The sequence below is a fragment of the Diabrotica virgifera genome, chromosome 10, assembly GCF_917563875.1.
Source record: "Diabrotica virgifera virgifera chromosome 10, PGI_DIABVI_V3a".
Taxonomy (NCBI): Eukaryota; Metazoa; Arthropoda; class Insecta; order Coleoptera; family Chrysomelidae; genus Diabrotica; species Diabrotica virgifera.
The window spans coordinates 43406703-43428068 of record NC_065452.1 but is presented as its reverse complement, the minus strand read 5'-3'; the positions used below and the strand labels follow the sequence as shown (position 1 = coordinate 43428068).

The 21366-nt window shown below is 35.7% G+C and overlaps 1 protein-coding gene across 2 annotated transcripts in view; it reads left to right on the top strand.

Annotated features, from left to right (window-relative positions):
* The window catches only part of LOC126893425 (leishmanolysin-like peptidase), a 502521-nt gene that overhangs the window by 202969 nt on the left and 278186 nt on the right, over nt 1-21366 (top strand). For both annotated transcript variants that reach the window (XM_050663593.1, XM_050663592.1), the window contains exon 2: nt 12951-13048. In XM_050663593.1, the coding sequence (XP_050519550.1) occupies nt 12951-13048 (98 nt within the window). The remainder of the gene's footprint in view (nt 1-12950; nt 13049-21366) is intronic.

The window sequence follows — 21366 nt, the reverse complement described above, 5'->3', positions numbered from 1 at the left end:
GACAAAGGCATGAGAATCCGACGATATCAAAATCAAACGTGGTGTCCGTCAGGGATGTGTATTATCACCACTGCTGTTTAACATATACTTTGAGGAAATCTTTCAAGAAGCAGTGGATGATGTTGAAGCCGGGATTCGAATTAACGGAGAATATATTTATTTATTTATTGGTACACATCACAAACACCAGTAATAAAAAAAAAATGTTACAATGGTAATCACAAGTGATGGCAACTTACAAACTAACAAACAAAACAACAGACTAACAATAACAAAAGAAAATACATATATATATATATATATATATATATATATATATATATATATATATATATATATATATATATATATATACACATATATGATATAGATCTATATGTTATATAACTTCTAATTGCATCTGAAAATTATCCCAGCCCACCAGAAGTTTCTGAATATCTTTACAACTTGCATCGAAAAAATCCAGTTCTGGATGCTGGTCTAAAAATTCATTACAAACTCTGAGCATACTATTGATAGGAGATAAACTGTTCCATACAAAAAAAGGTTTCCTATCTATAATTCTCAGCCTAATCTTTGGTATCTTAAAATGTACAAAATTCACCATTCCACAGCTTTTTTACTTAAAATTATTTACAATATTATATATGAACATCACAGACTGCCGATCCCTTCTAGCAGAGAGTCTTTCGACTTTGAAATACCTTAGCATTGAATAATATGAGATCATATAAGGGTACACTCTATATTTTCTGAAATAAAGATATCTTAAAAAACGCTTTTGAACCTTTTCAATTAAATCCGTTTTAAAAGCTGTTGTTGGGGACCATATGACTGACGCATATTCTAGATTTGGTCTTACAATGGCATTGTAGAGCCTTATAATTGTGTCAATATCAAAGTCCCTAGAATTACGTATAATAAAACCTAATATTTTATATGCCTTATTTACAATACTCTAAAGATGTTTATGAAAGCTCATGTTTGACTCAAAATTGACCCCCAGATCCCTAAATTCATTTTTCCTGTCTATAACTACACCATCTATATGATAATCTTCAATGATGAAATTTAATTTACGAGTAAATGTGACAACTGAACATTTGCTAATATTAAGTGACATCTTATTAATTCTAAACCAACCAGCCACATGACTTAGATCAGACTGTAACATATGACAGTCTTCATTACATGAGATTGTTCTAAAAAGTTTAAAGTCATCCGCATACAGTAGGCTGGTTGAAACAGTTACTGATGCTGGTAAATCGTTGATAAAAAGTAGGAATAGTAAAGGGCCTAAATTACTACCCTGTGGGACACCTGACTTGGCATTAAACTGACCTGAAAATGTTCCTCCCACCTTTACTATCTGTGATCTGTGAAGCAGGTAAGATTTCATAAAGTTATATGCATTCTCAGAGAAACCATATTCAACCAACTTACTTAAGAGTATGCCATGGTCCACCCGATCAAAAGCTTTTGCGCAGTCTGTATATATGACATCTAGCTGTTTTTTATTGACTATTGCATTACACGCATGTTCTGAAAATAGGCAAAGATTAGTAACTGTAGATTTATCTGGGAGAAAACCATGTTGTGAAATTGTTATTGATTCTTTTACAAAATTATATATATTTAAATATAAAATATATATTAAAATTAAAATTAAAATATATATTAATAACATAAGATACGCAGACGACACGGTCGTATTCGCTGACAGTTCTGAAGCTCTCCAGGAGTTAATGAATAGAATCACAGAAGTAAGTGAACAGAGCCGCAGGTTGCCTGAATGACACAATATGAGAAATAAAAATATCGGAAAAGAAATGACGAAATAAAAATTAATATTGCCCTGCAAGATACCAGACGCATGGAGAAACAGCATAATGATACCAATAATTAAGAAAGGAGACAAAGAAGACCCCAACAATTATAGATGTATAAATCTACTGAACACCGTACTTAAGCTAACCACAAAAGTCCTAACGAACAAAATCAAAGGTCCATGTCACCAGCCCCCCCTTTTTCGATTTGAGGGTCGAAAAAAAGCTCATTCGTTTGTATTGCGTTAGTACTGGATTGTATCACCGTTCATTCGTTTGTACTCCTCCCACCCTTTTAAATCTGCCTGGAGGGGCTGGTGACATGCTATCCCCCCTTTTTCGATCCGGGGGTCCGGAATGGGTATGTTCGTTTGTACTGCGTTAGTATCGGATTGTATCGCCATTATTTTGTTTGTACCGCTCCCACCCGCCTATATGGGCCTGGGGGGACCAGTGACATGCTACCCCTATACTCTGCACTTTTTGCCATCTGACGTCGAAAATTGGCTATTTCGTTTGTACTGCGTTAGTACTGGATTGTATCACTCTTCATTCATTTGTACTGCCCCCACCCTTTTAAATCTGCCTGGAGGGGTTGGTGACATGCTATCTCCGTCTTTTTCGATCTCGGGGTCCGGGATGGGTATGTTTGTTTGTACGGCGTTAGTATTGGATTGTATCGCCCTTATTTTGTTTGTACCGCCCCCATCCGTCTAGATTGGCCTGGAGGGGCCAGTGACATGCTACCCTCTACTCTGCACTCTTTGCCATCTGAACGTCGAAAATAGGCTATTTCGTTTGTACTGCGTTAGTACTGGATTGTATCACCCTTCATTCGTTTGTACTGCCCCCACCCTTTTAAATCTGCCTGGAGGGCTGGTGACATGCTATCCCCCCTTTTTCTATCTTGGGGTCGGAGATAGAAAACCTGTAAATTCTCTGATTACAGGGTAGTTTTACCCCCAATGCTAAATACTTCAGTAGTATTTTGTATTTTGATATCGACACCCAATTTGGGCGTCGAAACGTTATAAAATTATTTTTTTTTTCAATTTAATTGTGGCTTATGTCCCATCTAAATAGTTAATTATAAAAATACCACAAGGAAATAGCTTCAGAACAACACGAAGTTGAAAAGTGCATTTCGGGATCTGATTTCTGATGGAAAATTGTGTTCAACAAATACATGTACCATTTTTTAAATTGACAGCGTAAAACCGTCGTTTAAGAAATGCTATTATCTAGTTATACAATGGTAAAACTACTCAGAGATTCATCTGAGTAGTTTTAGTAGCAGAGACTCATCTGAGTAGTCCTGCAAAGCAGGACCGAGGTGGACGATGTAATTGGAAGAATGTCGCAAATGTAATGGAACTGGGTAGGACACATGGCACGGCAAAACAACGACAGGTGGACGAGAAACATTGTACATTGGAGACCACGAGAATACAGTCGTAGTAGAGGATGAGCACAAAAACGATGACTAGACGACGTCAAAGCCAAAGTGGAAAGAAACTGGCACCAAATAGCACAAAACGTAGAAGAGTGTTGAGCTCATGGGGAGGCCTTTGTCCAGGAGTAGATTACAGCAAATTACAGCAAAAATTATACTCGCCCATTTGTCTACTCGAAAATTATCGCTTGATTACAGCGATTATTTCATTCATAGGGGATTCTGACCAATAGAAAGCTACAGAAATCTAAATTAAATTGATAATTTTTGATAATTTCCGGTCGTCAAGTATATTACGTCAGATGCCCTTCATTGCTACGAAAAAATACATTCAGTGACATTAATGACAATTAATGGTTTAAAAATTATAAAAGTGATGACTTTCAACCGTAAAATATTTATAACAACTGTGTGTATAATTGTACTAATTTGTACTTACATAAATAAATTACAATAAAATTTTGGTCTTGAACAGTTTTATTCATGAAATAATCGCAACAAATTGCACTCGATCTCTAAAATTAATATAGAATTTTTGCCCTCGTGACACTTTTGACATAATTTCACTCGCCTTCGGCTCGTGAAATTAAAACAAAGTGTCACTTGCGAAAAATTCGATAATTTTAGAGCTCTTGTGCAATTACTACTGATAATTTTTGATAATATCCCGTCGTCAAGTATATTACAAGTGACATTAATGACAATTAATGTTTTAAAAATTATAAAAGTGATGATTTTCAACCGTCAAATATTTATAACAACTGTGTGTTTAACTGTAGTAATTTGTACTTACATAAATAAATTACAAAAAAATTTTGGTTTTAAACAGATTTATTCATGAAATAATCACAGCAAATTGCATGCGATCTCTAAAATTATTGTTTCTCTAAAATTGTTTCCCTCGTGCCACTTTGACATAATTTCACTCCACTTCGGGTCGTGAAATTAAAACTGTCAAAGTGTCACTCGGGAAAAATTTGATAATTTTAGAGCTCTTGTGCAATTACTACTGGAAATTACTACTGATAATTCCATAGTAGACAATTGCACTGTCATTTAGTCCAAGTAATGAATAATGAATAGGACAAAATCTCGCAATTTTTACGGAATGGATTAATTTGCTTAAAAATTTGAAAATAAGTAGTGGATAGTCCAAGGATCAAAATCGATACGATGCTGAAAGGCGCTTTTACCATGGGGGTGGTTGCCACCCCATCTCGGGGGTGAAAATTTTTTATTATATTTTGACCGCAAAAGTTGGTAAAACCATTCATTATAAACAAAATATAATATATATGTTCTATAAATTTTTTCAATAGTGTTCGATTTATTCGCTATCGAAAGTGTTAGTTTTATATCGCCAAAATCAATGTTTTCAATAAATTTTCTGCTAATAACTCCAAAAGTTTTCGTTTTATCAAAACAACTCTATTTATAGGCTATTGATTATATTCAAAATAAGATAGCTAAAAGGAACTACAACGTTAACGGGGTTTTATTATTTCATATGGTCATTGGACATCTATATATGAAAAAACCGCGGAGTGCTATCACTTAAAGGGGTGCGTTTTTGAGAAATGGGTGAATTAGTCCCTGGGCACAGGTTACATTAGGGTGAGTTCTATGCACTTTTGGTACAAACATACTTACATAAAAATTGTTCCTGGTTAAATTTCCTATCTAAATATCACTTTTTAAAGTCAATGATACTTTTTTTTTTACAAAAATATATTCAAAAGAAAAAGCACAAAGAAACCCAAAAGAAAGAGATTTTGTTTTTTGTCCCATAACTTCTGTCCACGAGGATATAGGTATAGACACTGCTTTACAGAAAAAAACCTACATATTTCTTCTTTAAAATGTTGTCTAGTAGAGGTAATTAGGATTTATAGTTTTCGAAAGATGATTTTTCAAAGTTCGCCACTCACAGCAATTTGGGGCAATTTTCCTTGTTATTTTGCAAATGTTGTTCTGTAACTTTTTTCTACGTAACTTTAGGTATATGCGATGGTACACGTAATAGAAATAGAAGTCAATTACCTTTAAAATGGTCTACTGTATAACGTTGTACGACTTTCTTTTAAAGAGATTATGGTTTTTCAAGGTTTTATACTTTTAACGATTTTTTATAAGATAATATAAAAATAAAATATCTAATATTATTATATATTATATTATATATTATATAATATTATATTATATATTATATAATACCTAATATAAAAAAAATATCATTTTTTACGATTATTTTTGAAATTTCTCATTATAACTTTTTTTCTTCTACATATAGGTATATATTATATAATAAAAAAGCTTATTTTTTTTACTTTAATGGTGTATTCCAAAAAATTAAAAAAAAAACTACATATATTATTTTTCAAAATGTAGTAAGTACTTGCAACGATTTTTGATTTTAGGATTATTTTTTAAATTTCTCATTATAACTTTTTTTTCTTGTACATGAATATACTAATATATTGCTCAATAAAGAGGGCTTACTTTCTATTCTTTAAAATGGTGTATCATCTATATTTAAATAATGGAAACCGAGTGATTCTTTGATATCTTTTTACCTGTATTATTTAAAATTATTTCTTTTACTAAAATTACATAAACATTAGTCTTAGAAAACGTCACTTCAGTTAAGATTATTTAAACGTTGACATTTAAAAATTTTTCAAAATCAAAGTCCATTTCTTCGTTAGCATTAGCTTCAATATCTTCCTCTGACACCTCAGTTATCTTAGAGTTCCCACAATTAGTACCTATGCACATGCACCTTTGCAGAATATTGAACAACTAATTCCTATCTTCCTACAACCGCAGTTTTTTGTACATCCTTTGGTACATTTACATGCTATTTTTTCAAGCAAAGCTTGTGGTGCAGGAGCTTTGACAGTAAATATTGGAATTAATCCATATTTTGAAGTTTGCCCAGCCGAGTCAAGTGGATCCAAAGTATTATCTATAAAAAAATAAGATTCAATCATAACACACAATCACATATAAAAGTTATAATGAGAAATTTAAAAAATAATCCTAAAATCAAAAATCGTTACAAGTACTTATTACATTTTGGAAAAGAATATCTTATTCAAAAATAATCCTAGAATTTTTTATAATACACCATTTTAAAGTAAACAGAATAAGCTTTCTTTTTTATTATATAATATATACCTAAATATAGAAAAAAATAGTTATAATGGGTAATTTAAAAAATAATCGTAAAAAATATAAAAACTCGTTAAAAGTATAAAATCTTGAAAAGGATAACCTCTTTAAAAGAAGTCGTACAACATTATACAGTAGAACATTTTAAAGGTAATTGATTTCTATTCCTCTTACATGCACCATTACATATGCCTAAAGTTGCGTATAAAAAAGTTACAGAACAATATTTGCGAAATAACAAGGAAAATTGCCCAAAATTGCTGTGAGTGGCGAAATTTGAAAAATCATATTTCGAAAACTGTAAATCCTAATGACCTCTACCAAACATCATTTTAAAGAGAAAATATGTAAGTTTTTTTTCTGTGAAGCAATGCCTATACCTAGATTCCCGTAGGCAAAAGTTATGGGACAAAAAACAAAATTTCTTTCTTTTGAGTTTCTTTGTGCTTTTTCTTTTGAATATATTTTTGTCAAAAAAAGTATCTTTGACTTTAAAAAGTTATATTTAGATAGGGAATTTAACCAGGAACAATTTTTATGTAGACGTGTTTGTACCAAAATTGCATAGAACTTACCCTAATGTAACCTGTGCCCAGGGACTAATTCATGAATTTCTCAAAAACGCACCCCTTCAAATGGTAGCACTCCGCGGTTTTTTCATATATAGAGATTCATTGACCATATGAAATAATAAAAACCCGTTAACGTTGTAGTTCCTTTCTATAGTACATAATCAATAGCCTATTAACAAAAATGTACCGTTTAAAAAAATAAACAAAACCGTTTTTTTTTTAATTTTCTTGAAGACCAATATTAATCGGGCAATACTTAATTACATGTTAGCTCTTCTTCAACAAAGTCACTTATAATGAAAAGAATGTCAGTCCCTATTTTTTTCAGCGAAAAAGTGATCGGAAACAACCTCCTAATCACCACCCTAATTAAAATTAGTCATTGACTTTATTTGGTCTTCTTTACTTATGTATTATTAATTGGTTCTAGAAGTTTAACCGACTTAGAATGAACAATTAAAAAAAATGGAGTTAAAAGCGAATAACTAATTTTTGTAGTTTGTAAAAAAATGGCCTTTTCTTCAGAATAGAAATATTATTATCAGAAATACGAAAAAATGTTTTAATATGAAATTGCAGCTTATTTAACTCTCAAGAACCTGGTTTGCAAAAATTTTTTATACGGCAAGAATTGAGTGAGCTATTGACCATAAACTTGTAATACCATGCAAAAACCACCTTTACCAACCCTTCCAAAGTCACCTCTTTTTGCGACTAAGTTTAAAAATATTTAATATTAATAGGCTTATAGATCTTGTCAAAACCTACAAAATTCTTTTTTACCAAACCTTCTAGGATAAAAAAATAAAAAAGTTACGGTTAAAAATCAATATATTTTTTTGAAAAAAAAAAGGAGAAATCCAATTGGAAGCATAATAATTTAAGTTAGCGGTGTTTTTAGTCATTGGCCTTATTCAGTCTTCTTTATTTGTGTATTAATACTAGAAGTTTGACTGGATTAGAATAATTAGTTTTTAAAAAACTAGAGTTAAAAGCGAATAACGAATTTTTGTAGTTTGGTAAAAATGCCATTTTCTTCAGAATAGAAAGATTAGCATCAGAGATACGAAAAAATGTTTAAATATGAAATTGGTTATTCAATTCCCAAGAACTTGGTTTGAAAATTTTTCTGCGACAACAATTAAGTGAATCGTAAATGAGTATTATCGAAAAACATTGATTTTTTCGATATAAAACTAACACCTTCGATAGCGAATAAATCGAAAACTATTAATTTTATCAAAAAAATGTATAGAACATTTTTAGCTTAGAATGAATGTTTTTATCAACTTTTGCGGTCAAAATATAATAAAAAGTTTCCACTCCCGAGACGGGGTGGCAACCACCCCCTTGGCAAAAGCGCCTTTGTGCATCATATAGATTTTGATCCTTGGTCTATCCACTACTTGTTCTCAAATTTCCAAGCAAATCGATCCATTCTGTAAAAATTGCGAGGCGAAAAGCTTCGGTTCCTGGACTAATTATTGTTTACGATACAAACCTTTCTAGAAAACAAATTACCATAACATAGCAGCTGCAATTATTGTTATCTGTCTGGTATTAGATGGTAAGAAAGATATTTACTGTGGGAATTTTTCATTTAATGTTCCAAATACTTTTAATAATTTTCGATTCCAAGGAATTCTGCCATAATTATGTTTCAGTTATTTTCAATCGTAATTATCTCTTTCTTAAAAAAAGTGTCAGTAGAGACCAGGCGAGGTCTCAAGGGGGAACAATTGACTCCATTGCCCCCCTCCTTGGAACCGCGCCTGTTACAGAGTATTTTTTACGCTCAATGGGAAGACAGATAGGTTGAAATTGTACAACGAAGAGTGCATTTCGGAATACGCCGCATGAGATCTTTGAGTTTCATATCGATAGCGTGTGAAACTTTAAAATTTATTCAGGAGATGGATAAATTTCTTCCTAGAACGAAAAGGGAAGGACGCTCCTCTGATTTCTGATCGAAAATGGTGTTCAAAATATCTCCAACAAATACATGTACCATTTTTCAAATCGGTAGCGTAGAACTACTCCGAGATCCATCTGAGGGGGTAACTTTCCATTCCCCATGGAGAGTGGAGAGTGGCTTGCAAGCCTCTTTTTCAGTTTCAAAATGTAACTCGTTACATTTTTGGTTGATTTTGTTATTTTACGTTACAAATTTCGTTACAAATTTTACATCTGCGGTGTTACTATGTGCAAGGTTTGGCTGATTTTGTGTTCTTACTCCTAGCACTAATTCTCCCCTGTTTTAAATGTAGAAGGGTAGGGGTAGTACAAACAAAATAAGGGCGGTACAATCCAGTATTAACGCAGTACAAAAGAAATAGCCTATTTTTGACATTCAGATGGCACAGAATGCATAGTAGAAGGGTAGCACGTCACTGGCCCCTCCAGGTCAATCTAGACGGGTGAGGGCGGTACAAACAAAATAAGGGCGATACAATCTGATACTAACGCAGTACAAGCGAACATAACCATCCCGGACATCCATATCGAAAAACGGGGGGATGGCATGTCACCAGCCCCTCCAGGCAGATTTAAAAGGGTGGGAGCAGTACAAACAAACGAAGGGTGATACAATCCAGTTCTAACGCAGTACAAACGAAATAGCCTATTTTCGACGTTCAGAAGGCAAAGAGTGCAGAGTAGAGGGCATCATGTCACTGGCCCCCCAGGCCAATCTAGACGGGTGGGGGCGGTACAAACAAAATAAGGGCGATACAATCCGATACTAACGCAGTACAAATGGACATACCCATCCCGGACCCCCAGATCGAAAAAGGGGGGATGGCATGTCACCAGCCCATCCAGGCAGATTTAAAAGGGTGGGGGCAGTACAAACGAATGAAGGATGATACAATCCAGTTCTAACGCAGTACAAACGAAATAGCCTATTTTCGACGTTCAGAAGGCAAAGACTGCAGAGTAGAGGGCATCATGTCACTGCCCCCCCAGGCCAATCTAGACGGGTGGGGGCGGTACAAACAAAATAAGGGCGATACAATCCGATACTAACGCAGTACAAACGAACATACCCATACCGGACCCCGTGATCGAAAAAGGGGGGATAGCATGTCACCAGCCCCTCCAGTCAGATTTAAAAGGGTGGGGGTAGTACAAACGAATGAAGGGTGATACAATCCAGTACTAACGCAGTACAAACGAAATAGCCTATTTTCGACATCAGATGGCAAAAAGTGCAGAGTAGAGGGGTAGCATGTCACTGGCCCCCCCAGGCCAATCTAGACGGGTGGGGGCGGTACAAACAAAATAAGGGCGATACAATCCGATACTAATGCAGTACAAACGAACATAACCATCCCGGACACCCATATCGAAAAACGGGGGGATGGCATGTCACCAGCCCCTCCAGGCAGATTTAAAAGGGTGGGAGCAGTACAAACAAATGAAGGGTGATACAATCCAGTTCTAACGCAGTACAAACGAAATAGCCTATTTTCGACGTTCAGAAGGCAAAGAGTGCAGAGTAGAGGGCATCATGTCACTGCCCCCCCAGGCCAATCTAGACAGGTGGGGGCGGTACAAACAAAATAAGGGCGATACAATCCGATACTAACGCAGTACAAACGAACATACATATACCGGACCCCGTGATCGAAAAAGGGGGATAGCATGTCACCAGCCCCTCCAGTCAGATTTAAAAGGGTGGGGGTAGTACAAACGAATGAAGGGTGATACAATCCAGTACTAACGCAGTACAAACGAAATAGCCTATTTTCGACGTCAGATGGCAAAAAGTGCAGAGTAGAGGGGTAGCATGTCACTGGCCCCCCCAGGCCAATCTAGACGGGTGGGGGCGGTACAAACAAAATAAGGGCGATACAATCCGATACTAATGCAGTACAAACGAACATACCCATCCCGGACCCCCAGATCGAGAAACGGGGGGATGGCATGTCACCAGCCCCTCCAGGCAGATTTAAAAGGGTGGGGGCAGTACAAACGAATGAAGGGTGATACAATCCAGTACTAACGCAATACAAACGAATGAGCTTTTTTTTGACCCTCAAATCGAAAAAGGGGGGGCTGGTGACATGGACCTCAAAATCAATCAACTAACAACTTTGTCAGATGAACAACAAGCATTCAGATCCGGAAGATCCTGCTTAGCCGCCGTATTTTTACTGAGACAAATCACAGAAAAGGCCATCGAGTACAATAAACCAGCATATTTATGTTTTATAGACTTGACAATGGCTTTTGATCGCATCCAAGTCGCAAACGTCTTACATTTACTGTATAGAAGAAACATACAAATCAATATTATACAAACCATTGAAAACATCTACTTTCATAATCGAATACAAGCAAAGATAAATGGAAAACTAACGCAGTTTATACCAGTAAAAAGCGGAGTCAGACAAGGTGATTCATTAAGCCCACTGCTCTTTAATATAGTAATGGACGAAATAATAGAAGCAGTACGTAAAGGTCATGGTTACAGAATGGGGAACAAAGAAATCCAAATATTATGTTATGCAGACGACGCCGCAATAATCGCCGAGACAGAAAACGGTCTCCAAAGATTAACACACATATTCAATACAACAGCTAAGAAATACAATAGGATAATATCAGCGGAAAAAACCAAATGTATGACAACATCTAAATACCCACTACGATGTAAAATCGAAATTGATGGGAAAATAATAAAGCAGGAAGCAAGGTTTAGATATCTGGGAATAGATATAACCAGTTGCGGAGATGTTTAAGAGGAAGTACGACAACAAAGCTTAAAAGCAAGTAAAGCGGCGGGATCTCTTAATGAACAATCTGGAAGAACAAACACCTAAGACACGACACAAAAGCAAGAATCTATAAAGCAGCAATTAGACCTATATTGACATACACGGCGGAGACAAGACCTGACACATCTAAAACGAGACGACTACTAGAAACAACAGAGAGGAAAATACTTCGACGAATATCAGGGAAAAGTTTGTTGGATAGGGAGAGAAGCGAAAACATAAGAAGATCATGCAATGTAGAAGATATAAATGGATGGGTGACAAAACGGAAACAGGAGTGGAACGAACACATTAGTAGAATGGCAGAGGATAGGATAGTACGAATAGCACGAGATAAGTCACCAATTGGACGAAGAAGTATTGGCAGACCAAGAAAAAGATGGTGAGATAATTTAAACAATTTAGGAGGCTAATATTGAATAAGAAACAGGCTTTATAGCCTACATACAAGAAGGAAGAAGAAGTGGAAGGAAAAGAAATGAAAGGCAGAATTTACAAAACAGTCATCAGACCAATAATGACATACGCGGCAGAAACACGACCCGACACAGAGAGGGCAAAAAGGTTGCTCGAAACAGCGGAGATGAAAACCCTTTGAAAAATCGATGGTAAGACTTTATGGGACAGAGATAGAAGTACAGATATACGACGGAGATGCAAGGCGGACAACATTAGTAACTGGGTAAGAAACATAAGAATATAATGGTAAGCCGAATGACAACAAATAGAGTAGTAAGGACAGCGAGAGATGGTTCCCCAATATGAAGACGATCAGTTGGAAGACCACAAAAACGATGGAACGACAACTTACTAGAGGCAAATTGAAAAAACAGACAGAGTCATGTCTATACAAAAAGAAGAAGAATAAGATTCTTTGTGAGTACGAATCGGAATGAAATCGGAATGCAAAATACAATACACGCTGTTTTTGTATCTCCTGACTAGCTAATTGTTGTTTATAATCTAAGCCCCCTGAAGACAATACACTAAATTTACCTATCACCTCTACTCTCTATAATTGTAGTGTAATTACAATCCTTGAATAACATTTCTCACCAACCTTCTTATAAATGCCAACGTATTTTTGCTTTTATATTAATCAGTTGGTATATTTAAGATTCTTTAAAATAAATCTTTGATTTTTTTATAGGTACTTCACGCCAAAGGACATGATGAACACTTGATTAAGAAAAGAAGTACAGAACGGCCGATAAGAATTTTGCTGTACTATGACCAAAGTGTCTATCGGTAAGTAAGGCATTACTAAATCTAAGCATTTATCTAATGTTGCCAAGAATAATGATTTTTCACTATACATTATAGCAGAGATCACAGTTTCCCTGAGGGTCCGTTTCGAAAACCTATGACACTTCCGGGGTCCGGATTTATGCTGCCTGTGTCTGGCTGTTCTGATTCGATTTCTTTGCGGATTCTTGTTAAAAAATATCCCCTATAAACAAATCAGATGGGTGCCTGGCGAAATTTTTGGGCAGAAATTGTTTAACATTTTTTTTAACAAATTCAAAACATCACCTTTTTTCCCCCGAAAATATGTTTTTGGCATTTTTGGGTCATCTTAAACAAAAAAGATTTGTCATTTTATTCAAACTTAAGAGTTTTTAAGAATCGCAAATGCATATTTTCGCATTTTTCAGATTTTAAATCGCTTATAACTCGAAAACTATCAACTTTTCAGAAATATAACAAGAGACCATTTTTATTGTATCGTCCGGCACCCTTCTGATTTGTTGAAAGGGTACATTTTTTAATCCGCAAAGAAATCGAGTCAGAAACATTTTTCATAGGAAAGTGGCCTCACACATTTAGACTAAGAGCCGCTATAGGTGAAATTTCTTAATCATTTTAGGCACGATAAGACCCTATAACTTAAATAGTAGAACCTAAAAGAAAAGGTTTGAACACTGTGCCGTCACTTTTCAGTGGCACATGCGTCGACAGTGGCGCATCAAACTTTCCACTTATGGACGGGATAAATAAATTTAAAGGTACCCTCCCTTAATAACAGAATTCAATTTTTTTTATTTTTTTAAGTTCTATGTAATTAACACATAAGATTCAGCGTAATTTTAACCCACCACCCCCTTCCCCCTGCCCCCGCCACCAAAAACTTCATTTTTCGTTTTTATTTTTTTTTGCTGGGATGCAATCAATTTTAAGATTTCAAAAAATTCACACGCATAGTTGAGGCTTTTATAAAATATATCTATTTTTTACAGACCCGTAGGTAGAGTGTACATAACCTCAAAAAATTAAAAAAAAATTTTTTTTTGAAAAAAGCGTATAACTTTTTTTGGGGAATAGCTGCAGGTCTAATTTTTTCTTAATCTTGTGTGTTTTATCAAACACTATATTTCTAATTTTTTTTAGATTTTTCCGTAATGCTCGCCACCTTCAAGAATCCGAAAAACTGCTTTTTGGGGGGTTTTGGGGGATTTTCCCTATTTTATAGACTTCATAATATATCAAATCAATTTCGATTTTATAGGATATAGGTATGTAACTTGAAGTAAGTGAGTCCTTTAGGATATTTAAAAATGGGAGAAACACGTTCAAACCCCCAAAACCCCCTTAAAAAACAGTTTTTTGGATTTTTGAAGGTGACCAGCGTTACAGAAAAATCTGAAAAAATTTAAAAATATAGTGTTTGATAAAATACACAAGACTAAGAAAAAATTAAATCTGTAGCTATCCCCAAAAAAAAGTTATATATATTTTACCAAAAAAAAAAAATTTAAAATTTTTTTGAGGTTATGTAAACATAACCTACAGGTCTATAAAAAATAGACGTGTTTTATAAAAGCCTTAACTATGCGTGTGAATTTTTTGAAATTTTAAAATTGATTGCATCCCACCAAAAAAAAATAAAATCGAAAAGTAAAGTTTTTGATGGTGGGGGCAGGGGGAAGGGGGTGGTGGGTTAAAATTACGATGAATCTTATGTCTCAATCACATAGAACTTAAATAAATGAAAAAAATTGAATCCTGGTAGTGAGGGAAGGTATTTTTTAATTTATGTATCCCGTCCATAACTGGAAAGTTTGATGCGCCACTGTCGACGCATGTGCCACTGAAAAGTGACGGCATAGTGTTCAAACATTTTCTTTTAGGTTCTACTATTTAAGTTATAGGGTCCCGTCGTGCTTAAAATGATTAAGAAATTTCACCTATAGCGGCTCTTAGTCTAATTCAGTGGTTCCCAACCTTTTATGTTTGGCGACCCACCTTTTGATGTTTTTTCATATTCGTGACCCATCCCTCACCCATGATGATATATATGTGCGTTATTTAGCTACTATAAGAACCACGCCTCGACCCACCTGAAATCTGCCCGCGACCCACTAGTGGGTCGCGACCCACCGGTTGGGAATCGCTGGTCTAATTGACTAATTAGTCCAAGTAATGAAGCTTAAAATAGGACAAAACGTCGCAATTTTTACAGAATAAATCGATTTGCTTGAAAATTTGAGAATAAGTAGTGGATAGTCCAAGGATCAAAATCTATATGAGGCCGAAATGCGCTTTTACCATGGGGGGTGGTTGCCACCCCATCTCGAGGGTGGAAATTTTTATTTTATTTTGACTACAAAATTTGGTAAAAACATTCATTGTAAGCAAAAAACTTTCTATACTTTTTTTTTGATAAAATTAATAGTTTTCGATTTATTCACTATCGAAAATGTTAGTTTTATATCGAAAAAATCAATGTTTTTAATCAGTTTTCTGCTAATAACTCAAAAAGTTTTCGTTTTATCAAAACAACTTTGCTTAACAAAAATGTCCCTTTTGAAAAAATAAACAAAACAGTTTTTTTAATTTTCTTTAATAATAATAATATCGTATGGCATTTTTGCCGGGGAGATCCTTTCGGATAGTTCCGGCGCCATTTACATCTTTAACTCTGTTTTAAGTAACTAGTGCCGATGTACACTAGCCCAGGGGGACCGACGGCTTTACGTGCTCTCCGAGGCACGGTGAGACGGCTCGTGTCATTATTGAAAATGAAAATGGTTGGTCTTTGGCAGGGCTCGAACCCACGTCTACTGGCGTATGGGGCCAGCGTTTATGCCGTTACTCCACGGCCGCTCAATTTTCTTTAAGACCAACAGTTATCGAGCTTATACTTTATTATATTATGTTAGCTCTTCTTCGTCAAATGCTAAATATTGTAGTTTCAAAGTCAAAAGACGGGAAAACTATGCATTTTTCGAGGATTACTTGTTCAAACTAATTTAAAGTTTTTAAAAATGTCTATCTCTAGAAATAAAAAAATAGTCTCTAGCTCACATGTTAAGTGACTTATAATAGTCCCTATTATTTTCAGCGAAAAAGTGATCGGAAACTTCCCCCTACTCACCACCACCACCATCAGTCATTGACCTTATTTGGTTTTCGTTATTTATGTATTATTAACAGGTTGTAGAGGTCTGACCGGCTTAGAATAATTAGTTTTTAAAAAAATGGAGTTAAAAGCGGATAACAAATTTTTGTAGTTTGGTATAAAATGCCCCTTTCTTCAGCATAGAACGATTAGCATCAGAGATACGAAAATATATTTCAATTTAAAATTGTAGCTTATTCAATTCCCAAGAAAGTGGTTTGCAAAAATTTTTTCTACTGCAAAAATTGCGTGAGCTATTGACAATTAAAGTTGTAATAACATGCAAAAACCACCTTTACCAACCCTTTCAAAGTCACCTCTTTTTGCGACTGAGGATTTTAAAAATATTTAATATTAACAGTCTTATAGACCTTGTAAAAACCTACAAAATTCTTTTTTGCCAAACTTTCTAGGATAAAAAATAGAAAGTAACGGTTAAAAAATCAATATTTTTTTTTTGAAAAAAAAAAGGAGAAATCCAATTGGATGCATAATAATGTAAGTTAGCGGTGTTTTTAGTCATTGGCCTTATTCATTCTTCTTTATTTATGTATTATTAATAGATTCCACAAATTTGACTGGCTTAGAATGATTAGTTTTTAAAAAACTGGAGTTAAAAGCAAATAACGAATTTTTGTAGTTTGGTAAAAATGCCATTTTCTCTCAGAATCGAAAGATTAGCATCAGAGATACGAAAAAATATTTAAATATGAAATTGTAGGTTATTTAATTCCCAAAAACTTGGTTTGACAAATTTCTTTCTACGGCGAAAATTGAGTGAATCGTAAATGAGTATAATATCGAAAAACATTGATTTTTTCGATATAAAACTAACACTTTCGATAGCGAATAATTCGAAAACTATTAATTTTATCAAAAAAATGTATTGAACATTGTTTGCTTAAAATGAATGTTTTTACCAACTTTTGCGGTCAAAATATAATAAAAAATTTCCACCCCCGACATGGGGTGGCAACCACCCCCATGGTAATAGCGTCACTGAGCATAATTGTCACTGAGAATATTTTAAAACTTAAGTTGGATTTATAGTTTGACGTGGCGTAGACGTAGACGTAACGTAGACGCACTGGAAAAGTTCAACACCGAGTTTTGTGTACTCTTGTTTATAAATGAACGCAAGCGCCCGACGGAACGTAAGGGAAACGTAACGTAACGGAAGAGTTCACCAACTTTCATCTTTTACAGTGCGTTTCTTATGTCTGGCCAATCAAAATCAAGAATTTTGTTCTGTCACCCAAAGCCCAAAGTGGACACGCCCTCATCCATTTTGTAAGGTTAAGGTGTTTATTAACATATTCGAATTTTGTTAATTATTTGTTACAATTAAGTTATTAATTTAATAAAAATATATCATGTTGTAGTTTCAATATTTCAGATAAATATGAGTTGTTTATTAGTCTAATTCTGGGTTATCCACACATATACGATAGGTAAATCCAATAAACATTAAACATTCTAAAGACTAGGAAATGAAACAAAATGGTTGGAAATACCACGGCATTAAGGAGCATACCTTCGTGTATTTCCTAATCCATGTAACACCAAAACGGATACCTATATATTATAATAAATAATAGTATAAATAAATAAACACAAAGTTTGTTTACGGTTCGTATAATGTATAATTTATAGCATAGGCTATGTTGTTGAATTAAGTCATTCTTTCTACTCATGCGCAAAAATTCCGCTACGTCGAATTATAAATTGGCATATTATTTTCTTACGTTTCCAGTCCGTTTCTTCCGTCTCCGTTGCGTCTACGTCTACGCTACGTCAAACTATAAATCCAACTTTAGGAATTTATATTTTAAATGCTAATGAAGTTTTTAGACATCTCCAGTTTTGTAGAAAGGAAACTGAGGAATTAACTGAGGATTAAAATAAATAATCATAGTACAAAATGCTAATTAACATGTTATCTTTTCTACATTATGAGTTTCAATGCAATGTGTTTGTGGCAAACTTATTTAATCTGAAAATTATTTTAATTAAATGCACATCTGAAAAGTACTCCTACTTAACATACAGTAGAGAGGAAATGAATATAGAAAAATGCACACGACAATTTTATATTACAGTTTACTTAATTTCAAAATTAATGATTAGTAAGTATAACAATAAGGGAAAAACTCTTTACAAAATTAAATTATCAGAGATGACAGAGAGAAAAATGAAATTTTTGTTATGTACAACCTGTCTGAAGTTTGGAGTGAGTTTAGTGCAACTGATTCTTCTTAGGGAGTTGAGATATTTATCTGTTAAGTGTGATCTCTACCGATTTTTAATTAAAGTTCATTTTTTATGTTTTCAACATAGTATACAATTTCATGGCCAAACATTTTCAAAATTGCCAAACACTAGGTATATTCTGAATTTATTGACTTCTTCTTCTCATTGTTTGATTTGAGTGTATAGAATAAATTGCTATGTAGAAGTGCTATCAATGAGTGTCCCCGTTTAGGATTTTGTCCTCTTCAGGGTGTGTAGTGGATGTAAAAGTGGCCGCAAAAGCAAACAGTCCGAAAAACACTCTGGGGCATGTGTCGTGTCCTGGTGTTTCTGGTGTTCCTGGGTTATGCCGGACGGTGGTGTCCAGAAGGCTAAAAAGACAACAGAGAAGAAAGTTTGATGGAGTTGTTGTTGGTTCCATAGACATTTACGTGTACTGTCCGTGCTTTGCTCTCGACCAGTCTCCCTAGAAACCCTTGTACAACGACAGGCGAACCTGCGTCCCTCGTCGGCGGTCAGGAGGTGGCTTTTGAGCCCAGCGTGGACAGTGAGCGTTCGAGTGATGAAAATAGTTGCGGCTATTTTCTTGGGACGAACAGGTATAATTGTGCAATGAAGTTGGGAAACCGCAAAAAACCAACTTCTCCCTGTTCGGGGTAAGGAAGAGGATGTGTTATAGGTGGGTGCGTAAGGCTAACGGGGTAGCCTCAAGGATGTTTTCGTATTCTACTGGGAGTTCGTCAATACATGTTTGCATTAGAGCAGACGGTAGATGAATCTTTTTGCGTTTGGGCTTTCGGTAGAATACGTGGCCGGAAGATGAACAGGAACATTTGAGAGATTCTTGTGTGTCGGAGGGGGGGCGTTGATTACTTTGCTTGTGAAGTTCCTGTTCAGAGAGTTTATTCTCTCACTGATTTTGGGGATGTTTGAGATGTTATGGATTTCGTTTGAGGGATATCTCCAGTGCTCGTAGTTGCATCTACGCAAGATTCTACGTTCCACTCGCAACAACCTCTCTTTTTGTGCTCTAGCGCAAAGAGAGTAGAGGCATGATTTGTACTCGATGACGGGTTGAATAAAGGTCTTGTAAGTGTGTAAGAGAGTCTTCTTGTGTGTCTTGCCAATTCGTCCAGAGAGAGGGTTGAGAAGTCTGGCCCTGTTCCTCACCCTATCTAAAGTTGCCTTTAGATCTGCGTCCCAGTTAAGAGTCCCGGTGAACAGTACTCCTAAGTAGGTCGCAGTCGGGCTAAGAACAAGCCTTTCTCCCAACAATCTCAGTGGATATTGGTCGTCTTCATTTTTTATGATTATTTGTGACACAGAAGGGGCGCGAAACACAATTGTTGTTGTTTTGTTCGCGTTCAGCGTGACTCTCCACTTACAACACCAGTCCCCGACCCCGTCCAACAGAGCCTGGGCTCTTCTGTGGATGAGTAATGGGTTGTATCGAGAGGTTGTCGTGAGTAGAGCCGTGTCGTCTACATAGAGAAACAGCCGAGTGCCTGGGATATTTTGGTTTGTGATATCGCTGTTGTAGATGATGTACAACAGTGGTGCTAGGACTGAACCCTGGGGAACTCCAGCTTGTGGAGTGAAGGGGGTAGACTTTTGATCGCTTATTTTTACTCTGACAGTTCGGTTGTAGAGGTATGAGTGTACAATTTTGGTAAATTGTAATGGTAGCCCGATGTCCAGAAATTTCCGAACAAGTCCGTCGTGCCAGACCTGATCGAAAGCCTTCTGCACATCCAGGAATGTGGCTATGGCGAATGAACCATCGTTGATGGTTTGAGTAACTTTAGTTGTGAAATCTATTAATGCACGTTGAGTAGATTTACCTGACTGGAATCCGTGTTGGAATTTTGGTATGATGTGGTTTTCGAGAAAGTTATTGAGCCTTTCTTTTAGGATTAGCTCAAGAACTTTACCCAGAGTGTTTATTAAAGAGATTGGTCTGTAGGATTCCACGTCGGTTTGGGGTTTGCCTTTTTTCAAAAGCATGATGGTATTGGCCACTTTCCAAGGAGTAGGGAAGTGGCTGTTTTTGAGACATGCATTGAATATTTTAGTTAGAAGAGGGATGATACTCTCTGGAAGTTTTTTGAGGCACCTTCGGTTGATGCCATCAGGTCCGGGAGCGCTGTTTTTACCTATTTGGCAAAAGCTCTCCGTTTCCCTGTTTGTGAGGGGGTCCATGATAGGATCATAGACTGGAACGTGGTAGTTGAGAGTAACATTTACTATGTATTCTGTGTGGAGTTTAAATAAGCGATCAAAGTTCGGGTTGTCTGGAGTTTGAAAGTTGTTTTGAAGCGAATTTCTGAATGCTTCAGCTTTCCCCTCTAGGGAATTGACTATGTGATTGTTGACCAACAGATGAGATGGTTGAGATAGTTTTTGTTTTGTTAGGACTTTGAGTTTGTGCCAGAATTTACTTCCGTCTCTGTAGTCCAGTTTCGAGGTAGCATCTTCCCACCGGCGAGCCGTTAGGTCAGATATCTCCTCCAGTCCTCTTTATCCTGGCGCAGATTCGGTTGTATTCTGTTTTGATTAGTGGATTTCTGTTGGCCTTGTATTGACGTAGAAGACGTCTTTTTTGTTGGATTTTGGCTATGATGTATTGTGGAAGTGCCGGAGATGTATGGGTTATTTGTTTAAGTGGGATTGCGTGCGTGATCGCCTCAGTGATGAGGTTCTCAATTTCTGTTGAATTTATTGACGGTCCACACAAGACTAGCTAACAGTCCGGATGCGGACCGCGGTCTGCTAATTGGTGACCCCTGCATTATAGGATAAAACTGTTTAAAGCTAATTCATGATTGGTTATTGCCAAAAACACTTCTTCTTCTTGATGTGCCTATCCGTGACGAATGTTGGCGATCATCATGGCAATGGCTATCATGGCATCTGCACA